This window comes from Marmota marmota, unplaced genomic scaffold, assembly GCF_001458135.2.
Source record: "Marmota marmota marmota unplaced genomic scaffold, marMar, whole genome shotgun sequence".
NCBI classification, from domain to species: Eukaryota; Metazoa; Chordata; class Mammalia; order Rodentia; family Sciuridae; genus Marmota; species Marmota marmota.
Window position 1 is genome coordinate 2,008,473 of NW_026000225.1, and position 23,147 is coordinate 2,031,619.

Sequence of the window (23,147 nt, forward strand, 5' to 3'; positions counted from 1 at the left end):
TGTTCTAATGTTGATGACTTGTGGGCTGTTTTTATATTGCTATGAACATACTTGTAGATGTATTTCTCTAGATTTATAACTTAAAATGGAATTGCTAGGTGATAGGATGCAAATAATTTCAACCACAATAGATAACACCAAGAAGTTTCCAGTAGTCAAAAGAATTTATAGTTCCACCAGCAGTTTATAAGAGTTCTAGTTGCTTCACGTTATCACGAATATTTTATATTTTCAATCCTTTTCAATCTCTACCTTTTCAATCTGGTGGGTGTATGTGCTATTTTCATCTTCAGCCCTTCTGTTTATCTATATGCATTTAAATAAAGGCCATAAGTTTTTAAATGACTTTTAAAAAATTTATCATTTAAAAGTTCAGAATTTTCAAAAGTGGGGAGAATAGAATACTAAATTCACATTTATTCACTAACATCAAGAAATCTGGCTTGCCAGGTACAGTGGCACCCACCTGTCATTACATTGACTTGGGAGCCATGGCAGAAGGATTACAAGCTGGAGGACAGCCTCAGCAACCTAACAAGACCCTCAGCAATTTAGCCAGACCCTTCTCTAGGGATGAAGCTCAGTGGTAGGCAACCCTGGGTTAGATTCCCAGTACCAACAAACAAACAAACAAAATCTTTTTTTTCCAGCTCAAATGGTAATATTATTTCAGTAATTATAAGCTCATTGCTAATATTTAATTTATGCCAGTGCTGGATTATTTTGAAGCAAATCTCAGTGTGTCCTTTCATCCATGTTTCAGCATTTAACTTTAAAAGAAAATAACATTTTAAACAAACACAATATTGTTAAATCACTTAATATGAATCCTCAACAGCATCAAATATGCAGCGTTCAAATTCCCTATACAGTAAACATTTTAAAGTTGACTTCTAGGAATCAGAATTCATTTCATTCATGTGTATTTTACATCTCTTGATCTATAAACCCTTCCCTCAGGTTTATGTCCCCCTTCAATTCCTTGCACTTTATCTGTTATTTATCCTGTGATGTTTTTCATATTCCAGATTTTGGTTGTATACTTGGGGTGGTGTTTAATATATTCTTCTGTCTCTTGTAGTTCCTGTAAGCTGACAAACTGAGGCTTCTTCAGAACCTAGTTGATTTTTTTTTCTGACATGGATAGTTTCATAGGTGGTATGAAAATGCACATGGTGTGCTGGATGTCTCTTTTTATGATGCTAGCAGCATTTGATGATCCTTGTCTAGATCCTCTAGGCACTGGGTTACAAATAATTTAGCTCAAAATATTTTTTAAATTCTGCATTTCTTTGGTAGATAAATTATTTAAAAACATATTTCTTACTTTCTAAACATCTGGAGACTTTCTAGTTATCTTGTTCTTATAGATTGCTAGTGTAATCACATAGTAGTCAGAAGATTAAATCTTTTGGTATTTGTTAAAACATGCTTTAGTGTTTAGCACAGGGACAGTTAATTATTTCATTTATTCTTTTGATACTGGGGATTAAAGCCAGGGGTGTTTTACCACTGAGCTGCTTCCCCAGGCCTTTTTAAAGATTTTTTTTGTTGTTGTTGTTGGTGCTGGGGATTAAACCCAGGGCCTTGGGCATGTGAGGTAAGCACTCTACCAACTGAGCTATATCCCCCACCCCCACCCCCAACCCAGGCCTTTTTATTTTTTATTTTGATACAGGCCCTCACTAAGTCGCATAGGGCCTCACTAGGTAACTGAGGTTGGCCTTGAACTTCCCATCCTCCTGTCTCAGCCTCCCAAGTCACTGGGATTACAGGGATGCACCACCATGCCTGGCTGTATAGCCAGTTGTTAAGGATACTACATATTAGGCTACTGTTGTGTGCTGTGTTTTATGTGTCCACTAGAGCAATTTTTGTCAATTTTATTCAATTCTTTTATATCATGACAGATTTCTGCCATCTAATTTTATAATTTACCTAGAAAAGGCCTTTGAATCTCTCACTATACACTTTCCTATGTAATAATGATGAACAGGTAGAATTTGAAATTAAAAATACATTACTATTTTACATTAGCACTCCCAAACTGAAACATTAAGGTGTAAATCTAATACAATATGTACAAGATTTATATGAGGAAAACTGAAAATTCTAATAAACAAAATCAAAGAAAAACTAAATTACTGGAGATATGTTTCATGTTTACTAATACCAAATATTCTCAAGATTTCAGTTCTTCTCTACCAGATCTATAGATTCAATGCAATCCCAAGATACTTTGTGGATTATTAACAACTGTTATATAACTATGAAGTTTATAGGCAAAAGATCTAGAATTATCTACTCAAAATTGAAGAATGAAGTCAGATAACTTATACTACCTGATTTCAAGACTTACTATAAAGCTACAGTAATCAAGGTAGTGTGGTGTTGGTAAAAATATAGGCAGATAGTTTGATGGAACATAATAGCCCAGAAGTAAACCCACATAAATAGAGTCAACTGATATCTGGCAAAGGAGCAAGGGTAGTCTTTTCAACAAATAGTGTGGGTATCTACATAGAATAAGAAAAAGAAGAGAAAAGAAAGAAAAAAGAATCAAGGTACACCATGCACAAACACTAACTCAACATGAATCACAGACCTAAATGTAAAGTTCAAAACAATAAAACTTCTAGAACATAACAGGAGAAAACTTAGATGACGTCGGGTATGGCAATGACTTCTTTGATACGGCATCAAAAGCAGAATCCACATTCAATGATTTGGACAAGTGTTCCCTCAAAGACCCATATGCTAAAGGCTTGGTCCCCATCCTATGTTGCTATTGGGAGGTGGCAGAACCTTTAAGTTATTTCAAGGTTGTTATTTAAATGGCCCTAGTGGAGGAGGTTAGGTCACTGGGGACATGTACTTAAAGGGCATACTGGGACCCCAGCCCCTTCCTTCACTCTTTGCTTTCTAGCTGCCATGAGGTAAGCTGTTTGCTTCACTGCATCATGATGTACTGACTTGCCGTAGGCACAAAAGGTAATGAAGCCAAGCAACCACAGACTGAAACCTCTGAAACTGTGAGCCAAAATGAACCTTTCCTTCTAGTAATTTGGTTTGTCTCAGATATATTTTTACAGTAATGGACAACCATGAGAAAATTAATTGATAAGCTGGACTTTCATTAAAGATTTTTTTCTTTGCAAAAGATAATACTAAACCTGGACACAGTGGCCCATGTCTGTAATCTCAGCTATTAGGGAGGCTGAGGTAGGAGGATTGCAAGTTTGAGGCCAGCCTGGGCAACTTAGGGTGAGAGCCTGTCTTAAAAATAATAATTAAAAAATGGGCAAAGAACATACTTCAGTGGTAGAACACTTACTTAGCTTGTATAAGGCCCTGGGTTCAATCCACAGTAGCAATGCCCACACACACAAAAAATAATGTTAAGAGACTGAGAAGACAAGCCATAGGCTGGGAAAGAACACATCTGATAAAGGACTGTTGTCTGTAAATATACAAAGAACTCTTTTTGTGTGTGTGTGGTGCTGGGGGTTGAACCTATGGCCTTGTGCATGTGGGGCAAGCACTCTGCCAACTGAGCTATATATCCCCAGCCCCAAAGAACTCTTAGAACTAGATAAGAAAAAGAAAACCCAATTAAAAAATTAGCAAAATACCTGAACACATTCTCACCAAAGAAGACACATAGACAGCAATAGTAAGCATATGAAAAGATGATCCACATCATGTCATGTGTTATCAGGAGAATGCACAGTAAAACAAAAGTGAAATACTTCCCACACTTATTAGAATGGACAAAATTCAAAACACCAACAACACCAAATGCTGGCAAGCATGTGGAGCAAGAGAGGTTCTCATTCGTTGCTGGTGGGAATGCAAACTGATGCAGTCACTTTAGCAGACAAACCACAGTTTCTTATATAAATGAACATTCTCTTACCATATAATCCCTCAATTGCCCTTGTCGGTATTGGCCCAAATTAATTAAGAATTTGTAGAAACAAAAGGCTGAAAATGACTGTTTACCGCAGCTCTAGTTGTAATTGCCAACATTGGAAGGAACAAAGATGTGCTTTGTGAATGGATAAATTGATAAATCCAGACAATGGGAATATCATTTGTGCTAAAAAGACATGACCTGTCAAGTTGTGAAAAGACCCAGAGAAAAGTTAAAAGCATGTAGTTAACTGAAAGACATAAATTGGAAGGTGTCACATATTGTATGATCTCAACTACATGACAGTCTGAAAAAAATTACTGAGACAGTAAAAAGATCTGTTGCCAGGAATTAGAAGAGAGTGAGGGATAAATAGGCATACCAGAGAAGTTTTAGAGCAGTGAACTATTCTATATGATACAGACAGCTGTGGATACATGCACACTCATGAAAAACCCATAGAATATATAACACCAAGAGTGAACTCCAATGTGAACTACAGCCTTCGGGTAATAATAATGTGTCCATGTAGATTCATCAATTATAACAAATACACCACTGTGGTGGGGGATGTCAATAGTGAAGGAGGTTGTATATGTGTGGGGACAAGGAAATTTTGTACCTTCTGTTCAGTTTTGTTGTGAATCTAAAATTACACCAATAATTTGTTAATTAAAAAAAAAAAAAACTTCCACTATGGCTGTAGACTATTTTTCCTCATAGTTCTGCCCAATTTTACCTTATATATTTTGGAATCATGTTAATAAGAACATATGTATTTAGAATTTTTATACCTTACTGATGAATTAAAACTTTTACATTATTAATACTCTTTATCCTAGTAATTCTTCCTTTGGCCTTAAATTTTACTCTGTTTCATATTAATATAGATATGGCAGTTCTCATTCATTAGTAATTTCCTGACATAATTTTCCTAACATTTTTTAGTTTTCTTAAGTTTTTGATGGTTCTCTTGTAAACACCATCAAGTAAGGATTTTAATAATAGATTTTAATAATCTATGTCTTTTAAATGGAATTTTTAGTACACTTACTAATAACTTAATTATTGACATCTTTGCATTCAAGTCTATCGATTATGGATTGTATATTTAATCTTTTTGTCTTTGTCTTTTGTCTTTTGTTCCCTCCTTTTGGATTTAGTGTTTACTAAAATTTATCATTCCATTTTCCCCACATATTATTTTTAGAAGTAATATTCTCTTGCTATTCATTCTTTTGGTAGTTATCATGGAAGTTTAAAACATGCATCTTTAATTTCTCCATAGCTAATACTAATCAAGATAATATAAGGAAATTGAAATACTTCAACTCAGTATATTATCTCCCAACAAGAAATTATCATTTTATACTTAATAATATATATATGTATAATCATTTAGATTTACTCATACATTTTCCCACATATTGGTTTAACATTGGGAAAGCAACCAACATTTTGCCCACATGGACAGATTCTAAGAGGAAAAAAAATCAGAAAAAGCATTTGATAGAATTTGACATCCTTTCATGACAAATACACTTAGGAAATCAGAAATTGAATGGATCTTCTTTCATCTGACTGAGGGTATGCCTGCCCTCATCACTTCTTTTCTCAATGTCTACTGAAGTCTTACCCAATTCTATAAGGCCAAAGGAGAGACAAGGGGAAAAAAGGCATAAAAATTAGAAAAGGTCAGGCATGGTGGCACATTCCTTTACTCCCAGTAATTCCAGAGGCTGAGGCAGGAAGATCTCAAGTTCAAGACCAGCCTGGGAAACTCAACAAGACTCTGACTCAAAATAAAAAAATAAAAAGGACTGGGGATGTATCAGTAAAGCACCACTAGGTTCAATTCCTAGTACCACAACAATGAACAAACAAGCCCCCCAAAATTGAGAAATAAGAAATAAAACTCATTTTTAGAGATCATATAACTATCTAGGTAAAAATCCAAAAGAATCTGAGGGTAAATTAATTGAATTACTAAGTGAGTGAATTAATTGAATTACTAAGAACAAAGGAGGGAAGAGAGGAGGAAAAAGGGAAGCACTGGGGACTGAATCAGAGCAAATTATATTCCTTGCTTTTATAATTATGTCAAAATGAATCCTAAGGTCATACATAACTAAAAAGAGCCAATGAAAAGGGTGGGGGGAAGGCTGAATAAAATGTCAAAGTACAAAAGTTACTTTCTGTATATACCAAAAATAGCTAAAAATCATTTTTGTGTTCATATCTTTATAGTTTCAAAAGTATTAAAGACCGATAAATTAAGGTAACAAAGTACAGAGACCAATAAAAATCAATAATGCAGAAATCAATTTAAAAATTGATAGAAATTAAAAAAGTTTTAAACAAATGCATAGATGTACCATTTCAACAACTGAAAGAGCCAATACTGTTAAGATAATAATTTTTACCAAATTGACATTTAGGATAAATGTAGTCACAATATAACGTCAATAGGATTTATAACAAAAATCTAATAAGCTAATTAAAAAAACATGTAAATGACAAAGATCTAGCAGAATCAATTACTTCTAAAGAAGAAAGTGTGAGAACTGTTTTGTTTAATATGAAGACTTATTTTAAACAATGCACATAAAGATTAATAAAAGAGATAGTCCAGACATAGACCTATGTATATGTAGTCATCACATCATGCACTGGTGAAAGAATAAATGGTTTAAGAACTGTGAATACATAAGGGGAAAATTAAACTGGTCCCTTATCCCACATCTTGAACAAAAATCAATTACAGCTATATTAAAGATTTAACTATGCAAGCAAAATAATGAAGTTGTTAGAAATTACAGGGAATAACATTATAATCTTAGGGTAGGGAAAGATTTCTCAATCCTGGCAGAAAAAGCACTACCCATGAAGGAATATATTTATTCAACTGGAACACATTAGTATTAAGAACTTATGTTCATCTAAAGACACCACTAAAAGAGTAAGTCACAGAATGGGAGAAGATATGTAAAACATTTATAACTGACAAGAGATTCTTATGCAAAAGACATAAAATATTCCTACAAATCAACAAGAAAAAGACAATTTAGTAGTTCAAAAAACTTGAGTGAACACTTCATAAAAGAGGAATTTCAAATAGCCAATAAGAACATAAAAAGGTGCTCAATCTCATTTGTAATTAGGGAAATGCAAAAGAAAACCATGGAGATTCTTTTGCACATGCACAAGATTAATAAAATTAAAATGGTTGAAGTATTGAGGAGAATGTAAAATAACAGGAACTCTTATATACTGCTGAGGTGAGAAAAAAAGAAAAGAAAATGGTATGGTTACTTTTGAAAACCATTTGGCATTATCTAGCACAGGTGAATTTGTACCCATCCTATCTTATAGGAATACATCTCAGAAAAATATCTGCAAATGTGTACCAAGGGACCTATGTGGGATTAAACAAAGTATTATTTGTAATAACCCAAACTGGAAAGAACCTCAATATTTGTCAGCTTTAGAATGTACATTTTTGTGGAGTCACATGATAGAATATTATACAACAATGAAATGAATTACAGTGTTGTCCAACAACATAAAGAAATCTCACAAACATGTTGAGGGATACTAGATACAAAATGTACTATTCCATTTCTAAAAAGTTTTAAACCAGGCAAAATGAAATGAAATTATGGTGTTTTAGAATCCAGGCAAAATAAAATGAATGTTAAAGCATGAATGAAAGTTTTAAGAATGCATACCTAGGTAGTAAAAAACAAGGAAAAATTAAGATATTTACCACATAAGTTTGGGTGATCATTATCTTTGGTTGGGAGGGAAGACTGTGATCAACAAGGGACTCTCCAAGGGGCTGGGGAGTAGCTCAGTGGTAAAGCACCTGCCTAGCAAGCATGAGGCCTTGAGTTTAATCCCCATCACCACATAAAACATAAACAACAACAATAAAAAATGATATTTAAAAAAAGGGGGGGCTCTCCAAGTCAGGATGTAGGACTACTGGGCTGCTGATGTTGGACCCTTGATTTGGTTTTATAGAGGTATTTGTTTTAAACAAATGTGTTTGGCTGTACATGTTTTTCAGACTTGAGTATATGCTTTATTTTCACAATTTTATGGGGTGAAGGTGGGAGTTCATAACCCACTTCAATCAAAGTGTCGAATATGATATGTCAAGAAATTTGTAATGTTTTGAACAACCCACAATAAAAAATAAAAAAAAAAGTGCTTAAGAAAGAGATAGGGAAAGAAAGAACTTATTCTTTGGGCATCCCTCTGTCTTCATGTGATACCTGACACTGCAAGAAGGCGACTGAGACAGGGACCCATGAGGACCAAGTCGATGTACCAAGGAGGATGGAAAAGAATGACAGAAGACTACAATCTGAGTTTCAATGACAAAACCTATCAAATGGCTGATTTCAGTCTGTTTTGTTTTCCTTTGTGCTTTTAACAGGATATTTCCTTGACCCTTTAAAGTTTTTTTTTGTTGTTGTTGTTTTTGTAACAGTCCATTATTATTCAGCTTTCAGATTTACACCTTCCAACTAAGAACTTGAGAATATCAAGTTAAGAGTCTTGTCAATTCTAGTTATTTTCCCTGAAAAGGAGTGAAAACAAACATCTTTGAAACCATGTACTTACTTGAAAGAGGTTCCTGCCTATAGAACTGCTCTCATCTCCTTGCCAACATAGGTTTTCATTTTCTTTAGAAAACTATGCTCAAATTCAACCATAATGACATAATTTGGGTCAAATGGTGGTTCCATTCCAAGTTTTCTGAGGAATCTCTGTACGGCTTTCCAGAGTAGTTGCATCAATTTGCAGTCCCACCAGCAAATTATGAATGTGCCTTTCCCCTCACCCCGCATCTTTGCCAACATTGTTACTTGTATTCTTGATAATTGCCATTCTGATTGGAGTGAGATGAAATCTCAGAGTTTTAATTTGTATTTTTCTAATTGCTAGTGATGATGAACTTTTTTTTTCACATATTTGTTGACCACTCATATTTCTTCTTCTGTGCAATATCTGTTCATTTCCTTTGACAATTTGACCCAGTTATCCCACTCCAATTAAAATCAGCATACTATAGTGACACAGCAGCTATGAACTCAACCTAGGTGCCCTTCAACAGATGAATGAATAAAGAAAATATGGTACATATACAAAATGGAATATTACTCAGCCATAAAAAAGTATGAAATTATGGCATTTGCCAGTAAATTGTTGGAACTAGAGACTATCATGCTATGTGAAATAAACCAATCCCCCAAAACTAAAGGCTGAATGGTTCTCTCTGATAATGTGAATGCTGACTCACAATAGGGAGGATTGGAGGTTCACCAAATGGACAGCAGGGAATGGGGGAAGAGGGGTGGGAATGGAAAAGACAGTAAAATGAATTGGACATAAATTTCCTATATTCATAAACGAATATGACCATTATAACTCCACATCATGTACAACCACAAGAATGGGAAGTTATACTCCAATGTATGTAAGATATGTCAATACACATTCTACTGTCATATATAACTAAAAAGAGCAAAAAAGAAAAACAATTTGCTATGGATACCTCCCTTTAGTGGTTTAAAAGACCTCAAAAACTCAAACCCACCATACCCTTGGCCTTTCCTTATTTCAGGTAAAAATAATACCTGTCACCTTTTTTGAGACTTTATGTAATTTTTATCAGTATTTAGGGTCCTTATTAAGAAAGCAAAGAATTTCCATTAAGCCTTATTTGTAGCTGTCACCCTGAGGGGGGAAAAACAATACAAAACATGGGTCTACGCTGCATTATGTAACCACATCAACTCACACAACCAATCCTGCCCCTTAACAGGAACTTATTAATGGGTTGGGTTTTGCTCTGGGGATCATCAGCTTTTAATTGGCTGACCATGCTCAAGAATATCAGACATCTGCTGTCATTAGAAATGTTACTCTAAGTGGTCTTTTGTTTCACATGAGTTTTTAGGTTCATTCAAAGTCACACTAAGGATACAAAGTAGAGCGCTTCGACCCGGCCCCCCATTTGTCTTGACAGTCCTGTATACTCTGTTCTGCCAACAAGGGCCATTTTTGTTTGTTCTTTCTCTGTTCCTTTCAATTATCATCATCATTGACCTGTATCTTGTGCATTATGAAAAGACGAGGGGAAAGAATATGACAAAAATCACTGTACACCGCTCAAACTGTAATTTGTTGAATCTGAAATAATAAATCTCACCTAACAAGCCACAAGTGTCAGCCTGACAAAGATTCTCGTGTTCAGTGAATATGTACAGTTGTCACCATGCTACAAAGGTAGCAGGCACCACTTCAGATGCCCAGAGACTTTAAAAATAATAATTCCTGATACTCCTAGTTCCTGACTGCATGACAAGAGGTTCTTAATATCGGTAGGCCAGGACTCTCAGCAATATACACATTAACCAAGTATATATTCTTCAATCTACCTTCTGAATAGTGAAAAAGTCAGAGAGTAGAAAATAAATGTGAGCACCTTTCCTACTCAAAGAGCACTAATGAGTTGGCCATAGATGGAATTATATAATTTAAATTGTTAAATGCAATATAAATCAGTGAAGGGTGTGTTAAAAAATCTATAATACACTATCTGATCACATTATGTCCTTTGTAGAAAAATCAGAATTGCTTCATGTTGAATTCATTTACAACAGGTACTTTGTACATTATGAAAAGGCAGTTTTTGAGACAACCCACAAATTGCACAGTATAATGACATAGCCTGTCCAAATCATGGTTATCTAAGCAAATGAAGAAACAAGAGATATAAATCATTTCTCTTTGGAGATGACATGATTGTTCTGAATTTTAATGGCATGAGGTTTAGAACAAAAAGTCTGCTACAGACAGCGTCATGTACAATTCCTGAATTCCTCAGTTTGAAAGGGCAGGTAAAGTATGGTGATCACTAAAACTTGTACCTCAAGTTTGCCTCACCCCTCTATCAAAAGAAACTAAGGGCAATTTTCCAAAACTAAATCTATAATTTTCTGGAATCTGCCATATATCCAGAATTGTAAATGACAAGAGGCAAGCACAATAACTCAGAAAAACACACACACATAAAAAAATTATCAATGTTCGGAATCTTGATTTCTACCAAAAGAATGACAAATTTTCCTTGATTGTAAACTGAAATGAAGGGGGGAAAACCCCAATGTTTTCCTTTACAAAACAAGATTAATTTTAGTTACTCCTCTAATTTATTTGAAATCTAAGAGCTACTTGTTATTGCAACTGTTTCCTTTCGTTGTATGGGTTATTATAAATCCTTTTAGAAAATCTTCAAATGGATTTCCCTACAAAATTCAAAGTTTTTCAGATTTTCTCTGAAAAAGGAAAACACATCCTTATTGTTGGCATATAAATATATACATGAGTAAAAACTAGAATTCAAAGCAAAGGCCATGAATTTATACTTTCTATAATAAAAATGAATATGAAAAGGCAAATATTTACTGGTATAAGGTGTGTGTGAGTTTATGTGTGTAAAAGAATTCGGAAGTCTGAAATACTTGGAAGCAAGAAAAATTCCTCATACAAGACAGACATCCAAAATGGCTCAACATAATTTATTTTTTTTTATGTTAAAATGTACAGAGTTCTTTTGAAAGTACTTGCTAGAAAGGGGGGAAAAAAAAGATATTACATACAAGGAGAGGAAGGGAGGCCAACTGGCCCAGGAGCGCATGACATGGAGAAATACAAAGGCATCTAGGCATCCCTTCCCCTTAGCTTACAAGTCACCATGAACAAAGTACAAAGAGGTTACAAAACAGGAAAAGCAAATATAAACAGACAGGAATAGACTTAGCTTCATTTGTACATGCGGCTTTTAGAGGCATCTGGAGCTCTATTCACACACTCTAGAGATCTCTTTAAAGAGAATTTTTATCTTTCTTAAAATAGTTTTTAATATTCTACAACAAAGATAAAAAATTTTAAAGATGGAATGAAATGAAAAAGCTCTTATTTTAAAAGGCATCAAAGTCACTAACAGTGAGTTTTTAAATTTCTTTTTTAGAAGATTACCCAAGTTATCTTGCTAAAAATACATTTTTTTAAAACAGAAGTGAAAAAATGACAGGTACCAATATTACTGTGTTGGATAATTTCTTTTATAATATAGAAAAGAACATTTTTTTTTCTACAATAGTTCTACAGTCACAAAGAGGCTTGTGGAAAAGGGAGCTGCCCGATTGAATTTTTTTTTTTTTTAAAGGAACAAAACCAAACACAACTGCAAACCAACAGAAACTGAATTCACGGCCCTCATTTCAACAGCTTCTCCTTCTGCCTTGACCGACCCACCCTCCTCCCAATATATCTCCCTCCCCTCCCCACCCCATCCCCACCCCATCCCATCCAGGAAGCAATGACATAGCTGAAAATGTAGGGAGAGGGCAGCACAGTGCACTTTCTACATAGATGATTGGGAACTGGAATAGTATATACAGAGAAACTGGGTCCTACACAGCCTTGCACATGCTCAGAGTTGATAGCGGTAAGGTGTGAAATTCTGCCTTTTTCTATCTAACACACTTAATTGAGAAAGTCAATTAAAGTGTATAAAAAAAACCAACAAACCTGTGCATTTGAAAAAATTTAATGCCTAATTAGTACTTTAAAAATTTATCTATATAAAATGTACAAATAAAGGAGAGAATTTATGCTTACAGATATTTCGTTAAGCAGTATTTCTCCCTTTTGGATATTTGACTGCACATACCAAGTGGTATAATAGTTTCCATCTTCTAATGATGGAATATATATATATATATAATTTTTTTACCTATCCCTGGATGAAGTAATAGGAAGAGAATGGGTGAACTGGTTGCACAAGAGAAAAGAGAATGGATTGGGAGCAACATATGAACCTGCTAAAATCCTGCTGTCCAGATGTGCCCTACTATGCTGGTGGTAGATCTATCCCTCTTCTAATTAGCCACTCAAAGGAGAGGGGCTGGTGCACTCTGATTCACAGGCGATGAACTTAGGACATCAAAAGACAAATTAAAACTAGAGGTATGTATTAATAAGTAGTTATAAAATGTACACCATAATCTCCCTTTGGACAAACATTCTGAGTTATCTCTTCCAACATAAAATGAACAGTGTCAAAGGTTTGTCAGGTATTTTTCAAATCACTGAAACATACAGTCATCCACCAACACTGGATGAAAGATTGTTAAGAGGCAAATCACTGGGGACTGCTGTTGTTTTATCAGAGTCAAAGGCTCAAGAATCAAGACCCTTAGTTAGCATTTCAAAGTACATACTAAAAATAAGAGGCTGGATGGAATATGTGTGTTATGGCTGATTCACCAGGTGGTAAAAAAACAAGAGGTTCATTTCCTCTTTTTGATTGTTAATTGACCATCTCCATTTCTCCAAAGGCTGGATTAGGATTGCAAACAGCTTTCCTCTGAGATTCTGCTGTTAAGTGAGACTTACAGTATTTTGTGTCTCTGAGTGCTGAGTGGCAATATTTTTAAAAAAGAAAAGAAAGGTTATATTACACTTGATTCAAGAAAAACAAAGATTTCAATGAAGTCTGTCTATAAAGAAACATTCTTGGGGCTAGGTTTCAAGAGGTGTGTGTGTACAGGGAGTGGAGGGGATTTAAAAGGAGAAGCATTTTCCTGTCTCACTTTATTAATAATAATAATAATAATAATAATAACAATAATATTAACAATAAGTTTAAGGAGCTTGGGTTGTTCTCCATGTCCCCGTCCGAGTCTCCCATAAGTGCCTCCTGCTGGAATGAAGTTAGGAAATGAAAGGTTGGGTTCGGAGGAAAGGGTGTGGTTAACCCTCGAGATGTATATATAACATTTAAAAATGACAACATTGGGAGCTGCAAACAGTGAGGGAAACATACATTTTAAAAATAAAATAAAGAGAATTCACTTTTACACAAATTCTGTCCATGTGGTGTGTAAAGAAAGTAAGGCTCTTTTTAATTATGAAAAGATTTTGTGCATGTTTCCCCCCATCCCCGAATCCATTTTTAGATGAGTTCTACTGTAAAATGTTCAAGATTGTGAAGAAAACCAAAACCCAGAACAAAATGAACCCCCCAAAAAAGAGATCAGGTTTTCTAAAATATAAAATAAACCAAAGAAAAATTCCTCTAAATCTACAGCAATATTTTAATGGAAAAAAGGTCCATTTTTCTCTGGTTTGTCAGTATAAAAGGTTCCTTTATTTATATATATTTAAGTTTTTAACTGTAAGTTCATCTTGCTCATCTTCTCATGTAAGGTCCATTGAGTGACTGCTTGGGCACACCAGCAGCATTCATATAGCTGTGATGGGAGGGGCCAGTGTACATCATGTTTCCATGAGGGTTTGGCTGCATAGGCTGCTGGGTATAAGCCTGGCTCCCCATCATTCCCATTTGCATCTGCATAGGATACTGTGCTGTCTGGTTCATGTAGGCAGGGTTACTATGGTAACTGCTGTTCATCATGGGCTGTGTCATTCGATAGCTGTTCATGGCATTCAAGGTGTTCATATTCATGGAATTGACATTATAGGCAGGAGTTGGCATTAAATTAACCCCCATGTTCATGCCACGCTGAACAGCCAATGCACGAGGGCCAGCCTGCATGGCAACCGCTGGTGGGCTGCGGCCATATAGCTGCTGCTGATGAGCAGCTGCAGAGGGCAGTGGCGCAGATTTGGAACGGATAGAAATGTGCCCCTTGACTGGCATTTGCCCTTGCAACCTCTGAGTGTGAGGAATGCCAATGTTGGTGGCAGACATGTTGCACTGTAGCAGAGGTGATGTGAGGTTCATGGTAGTGGATGCCAAGTTGGGGGGCGGTGTCATGGTGGCTTGTGCTTGAGGGGTCCCAGCTAATGGATGAGATGGTGCTAGCTGAGCGAGTCCTGTATTAGACAAAGAAACACTGGTTGCATAGGAAGTCACAGCAGGAGAATGGCTATAAGGCATGGCATGAGGGTCCATAATGGTGTTAGTCAGCTGTTGCAACTTGGCTAAACTGAAGGTGGCTGATGGTTGAGAGTAGCTGCCAGCACCAAAATCCCCTGGAATCCTCTCATAGATGCTTATGTTCCCAGTGCTTCCAGATTCTGGTATCTCCATGATCATAGGAGCTGGAGTGAAACTATTATTCATACTACATTGTGATAGCGGGGGCTGCTGTTGGGGTGGGGGNCTGCTGGGGCTGAGGCTGCTGCTGTGGCTGCTGCTGCTGTTGCTGCTGCTGTGGCTGGGGTGGTGGAGGCTGTGGTGCTGGTTGTTGTTGTTGTTGCTGCTGCTGTTGCTGCTGCTGCTGCTGCTGTTGTTGCTGTGGTGGCGGCGGTGGTGGCTGCTGCTGGTTACTAGGAGGCCTCTCCACCACACAACTCTGAGGTGACTTGATATTGCAATTGGTAGTAGGCTGGACAGTGTTCTGCTGCAACATGCTGCAGCTGTTGCCCATGTTTGCCATTTGCTGAGTGACAACACAACTGTTCTGGGTGAGGCTGCTAGACGATGACAACCCACCATAGGAGCAGCTGCTCTGAGAGGAGTTATTCCCACATATGCTGCTACCCATTGTGGAATCATAGCTGCTAGGGTTCTCGTAGTTCTCTGTGGTGCTCTCGATGCTGCCCAGATCACTGAAGCCACTGTCTACTACCTGCTGAGAGTGGTCTGATACAGAAGGCACATCCATCATGGGGCTGGTCTCCATGTTCTGCATAGAGGGTGCGGACAGGGATCCTTGTTCCGGGCTGATCTGTGTGTAACCACTCTCCAGGGCAGGCACATTGGGACTGCTGACTGAACGGACTGACTGGCTGGGATGAGACTGAACTGAGGATATTGGGCTATTATGTTCTGAAGCGTGACAGTCTTCAACCATTGACATCTGAGGGTCTTCATCGGTCTGGGTGTAACTCTGCAGGGTCTGACAAGCTGCGAGTGTTTCTTCACAGTCCTGGTAGGCTCCCTCATGCTCATTGCTTTCTTCTTGAGTCAAAGACTGCACTGCTTGTACAGTTTCCAGATCCAGTTCACTATGAGGAATCTCTTCTTCCTCTTTTAATTCAATTAATTCTTCCTTAGTGTTGGAATCTTCTTCATGGTCATCCTCAGACCCCGGCATATGCTCTGATACCACAGATGTCTCATTGGAAGGCTGTTCCTCCTCAGAATCTGGTTCTGTTTCATCTTTATCCTTTATGGTCTCCCTACTGTTCTGCATGTTAGTATCTAAAAAAGACTCTTGACCACTCGGCTCCTCCTTGATATCTTCTCTAATGGGCTGCTCCTCTGGCTCCTGTTTCTTTGTAGGTTCCAGATGACCATCATCTTCATCATCTGCATCATGGTCTTCATTCTGATTTGCCTCCGTGGTCACTTCATCGTCTTCCTCTTGCTCCTGTTCTTCCAGTTCTTGTGGCTCTTCTTCTGACTGCCTTTGTTCTTCTAAGATGCGAGGTTTCTCTTCTTCCTCCTCTACTTCAGGTTCTTTCATTTCAGTTTCGGGACTGTTGCTGCTGTCTACTGGAGAAGTGGCTCTAACTTCACTGCTGGTTGTGTCCTCTTCCTCTCCCTCTTCAACCTCTTCTGCTTCCACATGCATCTCCTCGTCCTTTCTTTCTTCCAATAAGGGCAAGTCTTTTTTTGGCTCGATAGTTTCTTCATTTTCTTGGGTTTTGGGTTTACGACCGGGTTTGGGAATGGGAACAATGGGCTCAACAATGCGCTCTTGAGTAGAAACGGCTAAGATTTCCCGATTCAACTTAAATCCGGGTTTTCGACCAGGTCTTTTCTTCCAGTGGATTGGTTTGCGGCTCTTGCCTTTGGGCCATCCCTTTTTCTTTTTCATAGGTGTGGATGTATCTGGCTCAAGGGAAGAACTGTTCGCATCACGTTTCCGTAAAAGAGATACTGGCTTTAGGATAGGCGTGTCTGTATAGGATGGATAAAAAAATAATAAAGACATTATATTTCTACTGTCTTTTTCGGAGACCAGCATGTAAAAGAAATGATTTTATGAAGTATCATTTTTATTCAGTGATTGTAAAACATAAATAAGCTTTATAAAGATGCAAATAATAAGTAGCCATTAGTACTTTTATCATGTTATTTTTACTATGGAAGTGACAAATTGGCTTATTCTTTTTTTTTTTTTTCCTGCTTTTAACTCATGTCATCTTTCTGGTGTTCTTAGTTTCCACAAAATCATTACTTGAGGTAGAATTATTAGCCAATTACTGCAGACAATGTTGTTTGGATGGGAATAGCTGCAAGGCATTTAGTCCCTAAACAAATAAGTTAAAGCACAATAATATTTAGTAGATAAAACTTTCATATATTTTCCCTATACTGTGATAAAATATACATAACATAAAACTTATTTTAACTTATTTATAAGTGTACAGTTCAGTGGCATTAAATACATTCACAATCCCCATTTATTTATTTATTTTTTTGTATTGGGGATTGAACTCAGGGGATTCAACCACTGAGCCACATCCCCAGCCCTATTTTGTATTTCAATTAGAAGACAGGGTTTTACTGAGTTGCTTACTACCTCACTTTTGCTGAGGCTGGCTTTGAAATTACAATCTTCCTGTCTCAGCCTCCTGAGCCGCTGGGATTATAAATGTGCTCCACTGTGCAGACTCCCATTAATTTTTAAAGGTTAAGAATATAGTAGAGGATAGGAAAGGTAGCAGAATACAACAGTTACTAATATGGCATTATGTAAAAAAGTGGATGTGTAACCGATGTGATTCTGCAATCTGTATACGGGGTAAAAATGGGAGTTCATAACCCACTTGAATCAAAAGTATGAAATATAATATGTCAAGAGCTATGTAATGTTTTGAACAACCAATTAAAAAAAAATAAAATGATGCATACTTTAAAAAAAAAAAAAGAATACCAAGGCAAGAATGGGATTTGGGAAGGAAAGCTAAAAGTGTTTAGCTAATGGTAACTTGAAAGTAAAGAAAGGAAATGGCTTCATCAGAGACATCTATCCAAATCATCAGGAATTTAAACAGGGCACACTATTTTAGAGCAGAGTGATAAAAAACAGGATGTAAAGTGCTAAATTTACAAGACAAATTTATAGTTTCTTAGTAGTATATTTCAAAAATATAACAAATAAAACTTTGGAGAATCATTAAAATAACACAAATAAAGTAAAGAATTCAGTCATCTTATCACTGTATTAAAAGCATGTTATACAAAAACATAGGAGTAAAGGAAATGCAAGTTATTTACTAGATTTGAAAAAAAGATTTTAAAAAGTAGAATAAAAAGCTCAACAAATTAATGCATAAAAGCTAAAGGTTTATGATGCCAAGTAGAAAGCTGATTTCTTCAAATTTACCCAGCAAAGCTCAGTTTGAACCCAGGTAAGGCAAACATACTATAGATGGGGGAAGCATTATATATGATGGCAAAACTTAAGGCTAGAATGAAAAAGCCTAGTTTTTGACCTAGCTCATATTATGAGCCCTTATTTTTTGTATCTCCAAAGAGTAATAAAACAAAACTATTTTAAAAGTAAATAAGATTTTTATCTATATCATAAAACTTAAAATTCATGAGCTATTGCTACTATTCATTAGAAATTTACTACTAATTGAATAAGACACATTAGAGATGGTTCAGGAAGGGCTCCTGAACAGATCTGTGGTAAGTTCCAACTTATATGAATCTGCTCTTATTGAAGGATGATCTTCTTAGCATTTACTCATTTAGCAATATTTGCTAAGTTGCCTATCACAAGCACTCAGCACAAAGCAATGAACAAAACAAAGTCCAGAGAGTTACATACTCTAGTAAATGGCTATTCTACCTTTCTGATACTAAGTCCCATTCACCCACTAACTAAAAGTTCAGATAAAGAATAAGAAAGAATTAGGCAAAAAAGAACAGCATCCTAACTATTTAGAGTAAAATATTTTCTACAGAGGCAAAAACAAGTCCCGAACTAAAGGAGAAACTAATGGAAGAATCAGCATGGATATATTTGATACAAACTTTAAAGATTGCCACGTTTGTTTTCTTGCTTAGTGAGTTGTGTTCATTTTTCAACCTTTTGTTGAAGGGCTTACAGCTATTACCCCTATGTATTTAAAGACAATAAAACTATAAGTAAACAATTCTGTAAAACATACCATCAGCATCATCTGACTCCTCATCTTCCTCTTCATCTTTAGACTTCCTTTTAGATGATCGACACCTGAGAACATCCTGTGAGGACAAACGATGGAAGTATCCTCTATGGAAGAGGTCATTTTCATCCTCTTCTTCTTCTTCTTCTTCATCAATCTCATATGTGGGTTCTAACCGTGGCATTGGTCTCTCAGAGTCAGAGTCTTCAAAAGGTTCATCTAACACTTCTGTGGTCTCAGAAATAGTTTCTGTGACCACACTGCTATTGTGATGCTTGCGCTTTCGGACTCTCCTTCTTCGGTGAAGAATTGGTTTCTATTTAATAGAGAAATCAAATACATATAGTAATGAACAATGTTTTGGGTACTAACAACATGGAAAGAGTTTAAAAACCTAATAGAATTAGCATATATAAAATGAAGGTGCTCTTTGCCAGAAAATATTTTAAACATTATTTCTAAATATTAACATACTATGTGTAAAGTATTAAGAATACAAAGATGTTGAATAATTGAATATGAATTTGCAGAAAAACAGGCAAGCACATTCAAAAAGCAGGTATAATTTTCTTTCAGTAATTCAGTTATATTTAACATCCTAAAGAGTTACTTATTTCAATAATGAAATGACCCAGAGGCTAGTCCATTAACTTATTTCTTTTTTCCTCAAGAGCAAAAAAGGAATAAAACACTCTAATACTCTGAAGGTTAGCAGCTCAGTAAAGCTATATGCCATCTTCATGAACTATCCATAAAAAAGTTATAGTGGAGTGTAGAAATATAGAGTAGAAATGTATTTACTTGATATTAGTGATGCATTTCAAAAACCAAATAAATCTGCTATTGAAATTTGGCATATTTGGCACACCTTTGCACTGGGTTGACCTAGTATCTTGAATGACATAAACAATGTCATTCAAGTATCACAAAGTAATAGAGATGATGTGCCAGGAATTATCTAATCCAATCCTTTCACTATAGAGGCTAAAAAGGCTATAGGACTTGCTCAAGGTCACATATCTATTTAGTATACAAATCATAATAGTCTCTTCATTCCTAATTTCTTTAAGAATGTCAAAAGTAGTTGCACATGATCTCACTCTCCTTTTCTCACTCTCTTTTTTATACAAGGAAACAGCATTTTTTTTTTTTACTTTACAAATAAGCAATATAAGCCCAAGGAGAGCAAATATATATTCTTCATGACCATGTAATGAAGAGAAGAATTAGTCAATGTTCAATTTTTGCCTACTTGAAATCTACTGGTCCTAACTGAAAACACAATTTTCAAATTAGATGGGAAATGGCCTTACTCCTTGGAGAAATGGCAGGAAAGACACAAGGTAAACTTGGAGAATCTTATGCTGCCAGAAAGTAAGAAAGTTTTCAAAACAAAACAAAATCTACAATGATAGGGGGTATGTATGTTAAAGAGACAGGAGCAAAACTGAAAGAGATCTGAATGGCCAAAGACAGAAAGATTTGGGCAACAAATTAAAAAATGTAATAGTATTAGATTATAAATTGAAATAGCAGATGAATGTCTTGAGTTCATATTGATATAAGCAAATATATGAATAAATCAATATATGCGGGAAATTGGATAAATCTCCCAAGCAAATAATTTGTGCAAATACTCCGCTCTTAGGATAATTACTCGTATCTTAAGTGTGAGACTTTCTTCCAGTATGGTATGCAAAAGGAGAAAAAAAAAAGAGTTACTTGATAATGAAGAAATCTGACAAGCACTACCTGGGTTAAAATCAATAACGAGAAGTCATACTGATAATATATACCTTGTAAATGAAACACATTGATACATAGATATTGATAGAAACCCTTAATATGATATGTTGAGAATGGCACTTTACTTCTATGGTCTTCTTCTCAAAGACATATAACCCCATTCTAATATCATAAGGAATATTCTACAAAATACCTGAGCAGTAATCTTTACAACTGTTAAAACCATCAAAACAAGGAAGGACTGAGAAATTGTCACAACCAAGAAGAGCCTGAAGACATATGACAACTAAATGCAATACGATATGCTGGATGGGATCCTAAACAGAAAAAAGGATATTAGGGAAAACTGGAAATTTGCGTAAGTACAGACTCTGGCAACTAATTAACCCACAACGGATCATTAATTATGAAAAATATACCATACTAACCTAAGAGGTTAATAATAGGGGAAACTGGGTATGGACTTTGTAGGAACTTTGTACTTTTTTTTACTTTTTGTAATAATGATGTGTATCTTAAAAATGTTCTTAAAAAGTCATTATTTTTCAAATGGCCCTTTTAGAGAAAGAAAACATTTCATTGTTTTGGATGAAGGCTGTCACCCATTACTACAGAGTAGGGCTCATCCAGGGAGCCGACATCCTTTAGTCTTACTAGCCCATGGCAGTGCTAAAAGTTTGCTTTATATAGCCTGGGATATTTCTGGTATTTGGTAGTCCCTCCTTACCAGTGGTTTCACTTTCCATGGTTTCAGTTACTCAAGGTCAATTGCAGTCCAAAATATTAAATGGAAAACCAAGAAATTATTCACAATTTTTAAATTTCATGCCATTCTGAATGATGTGATGAAATCTCACACTATCTTTCTCCTTCCTGCCCTAAATGTGAATCATTAGTTTGTTCCATGTATTCACGCTATGTGTTACCATCTGTCTGTCACTAACCATCTAAATTATCAGATAGACTGTCCCAGTATTATAGAGCTATGTCCAAGTAACCCTTATTTTACTTAGTACCCAAAGCATAAGAGAAGTGATGCTTACAAGTGAGATAAGTCAAAGAGATACAGTAAAGTGCTTCCTTTAAGGGAAAAGGTGAAAGTATAGTAAGATTTTGAGAGAAACCACATTCACAACTTTTATTATAGTATATTGTTTTAAGAATTCTATTTTTGCTATTATTGTTGTTAATCTCTTATTGTGCCTGATTTGAACAATTTTACCTTCAATCAGCAAGGTAAAAATGGTTTGCTCTTAAATAAACTTCTGACTTCTATGTTCATTCCCATGAACCAAAGAAGTCACACATATTTCAAATGTTCCCTGGGAAGATCATAAGCTACACTACATTGAAGTTTAACGTTTAAAAAATAACATACTAGGAATTTCTACCTTTACTCTTTCAGAACAGAAGGAGAAGACAAATGGGCACAATAAACTGCAACTAGAGGAAAAACAACACATAGAGAAAACATTACCTTTCGCTTCAATGTGGGTTTTGTAAGAATTGGTGGTGAGTTTGACCGAGGACTTTCTGGCTCTTCTTCCTCCTCACTGCTCTCACTGAAGCCCCTAAGGAGAGCCCTGTCACCATCACTATAGCAACGAGGCAGTCTATCATTTCCTTCTGGTAATCTGCACTTCAGAGTCTCAGGGCTTTTCTTTAGCTGTCCTCGCCACAGCTCAACCCCCTCACTTAATCTTCTTTTGGGAATGTCTGGCTTCCCATCCTGGCTTGGCTGTTCCTGAGAGGCTGTCAATTGTTCTTCACTTTCTGTGTATTGTTCTTGGGAGGTTTCTGATTTTTCCTCACATTCTCCATATTGTTCCTGAGGAGTTGATGATGTCTCTTCCAAGAGCAGTTTAGAATCTTTATCACCAAAACGTTCTTGGGTCTTTCTGTTCTTCCTCCCGCACCGGCCCCTCCGAGATGGCTGACTATTTGCAGGAAGACTATCACGGGGAAGGATCTGTTTGTTCAAACGTGTAGAACTAGCTGGAGCCATAACTTCTGGTTTCTTTTCACTTTCTACTGAAGAATAAGAATCTTGTTCTTTGTTCTCCCGAGACAGAGATTTTCCTATCTGGTTTTGGAAAATAAAACAGGTTAATTTTTTAACCCTATTTAGTTTCATCTACCTATCCTGCCCTTTAAAATACAGAAATAAGGAAACAGAGATTTAAAAGAAAAATTATTATTTAGTAGCTAACATGAATACTTCCTATGCAGTAGACCACACTTTTAAATGCTTTATATGTATTATGTATTTAACCCACATAACAACTGTGTGAAAAAATAATATATCCCCACCTTG

At 36.0% G+C, this 23,147-nt stretch overlaps 1 protein-coding gene across 1 annotated transcript in view; it reads right to left on the minus strand.

Moving 5' to 3' along the window:
- Nucleotides 1-11,484: 11,484 nt before the first annotated feature.
- Nucleotides 11,485-23,147, minus strand: part of Kat6a (lysine acetyltransferase 6A) — a 102,601-nt gene continuing 90,938 nt past the window's right edge. The window contains 4 exon segments of the mRNA XM_015506223.1: nucleotides 11,485-15,119; nucleotides 15,121-16,865; nucleotides 19,091-19,403; nucleotides 22,311-22,916. Coding sequence (XP_015361709.1) covers nucleotides 14,184-15,119; nucleotides 15,121-16,865; nucleotides 19,091-19,403; nucleotides 22,311-22,916 — 3,600 coding nt within the window. The 3' untranslated portion in view covers nucleotides 11,485-14,183.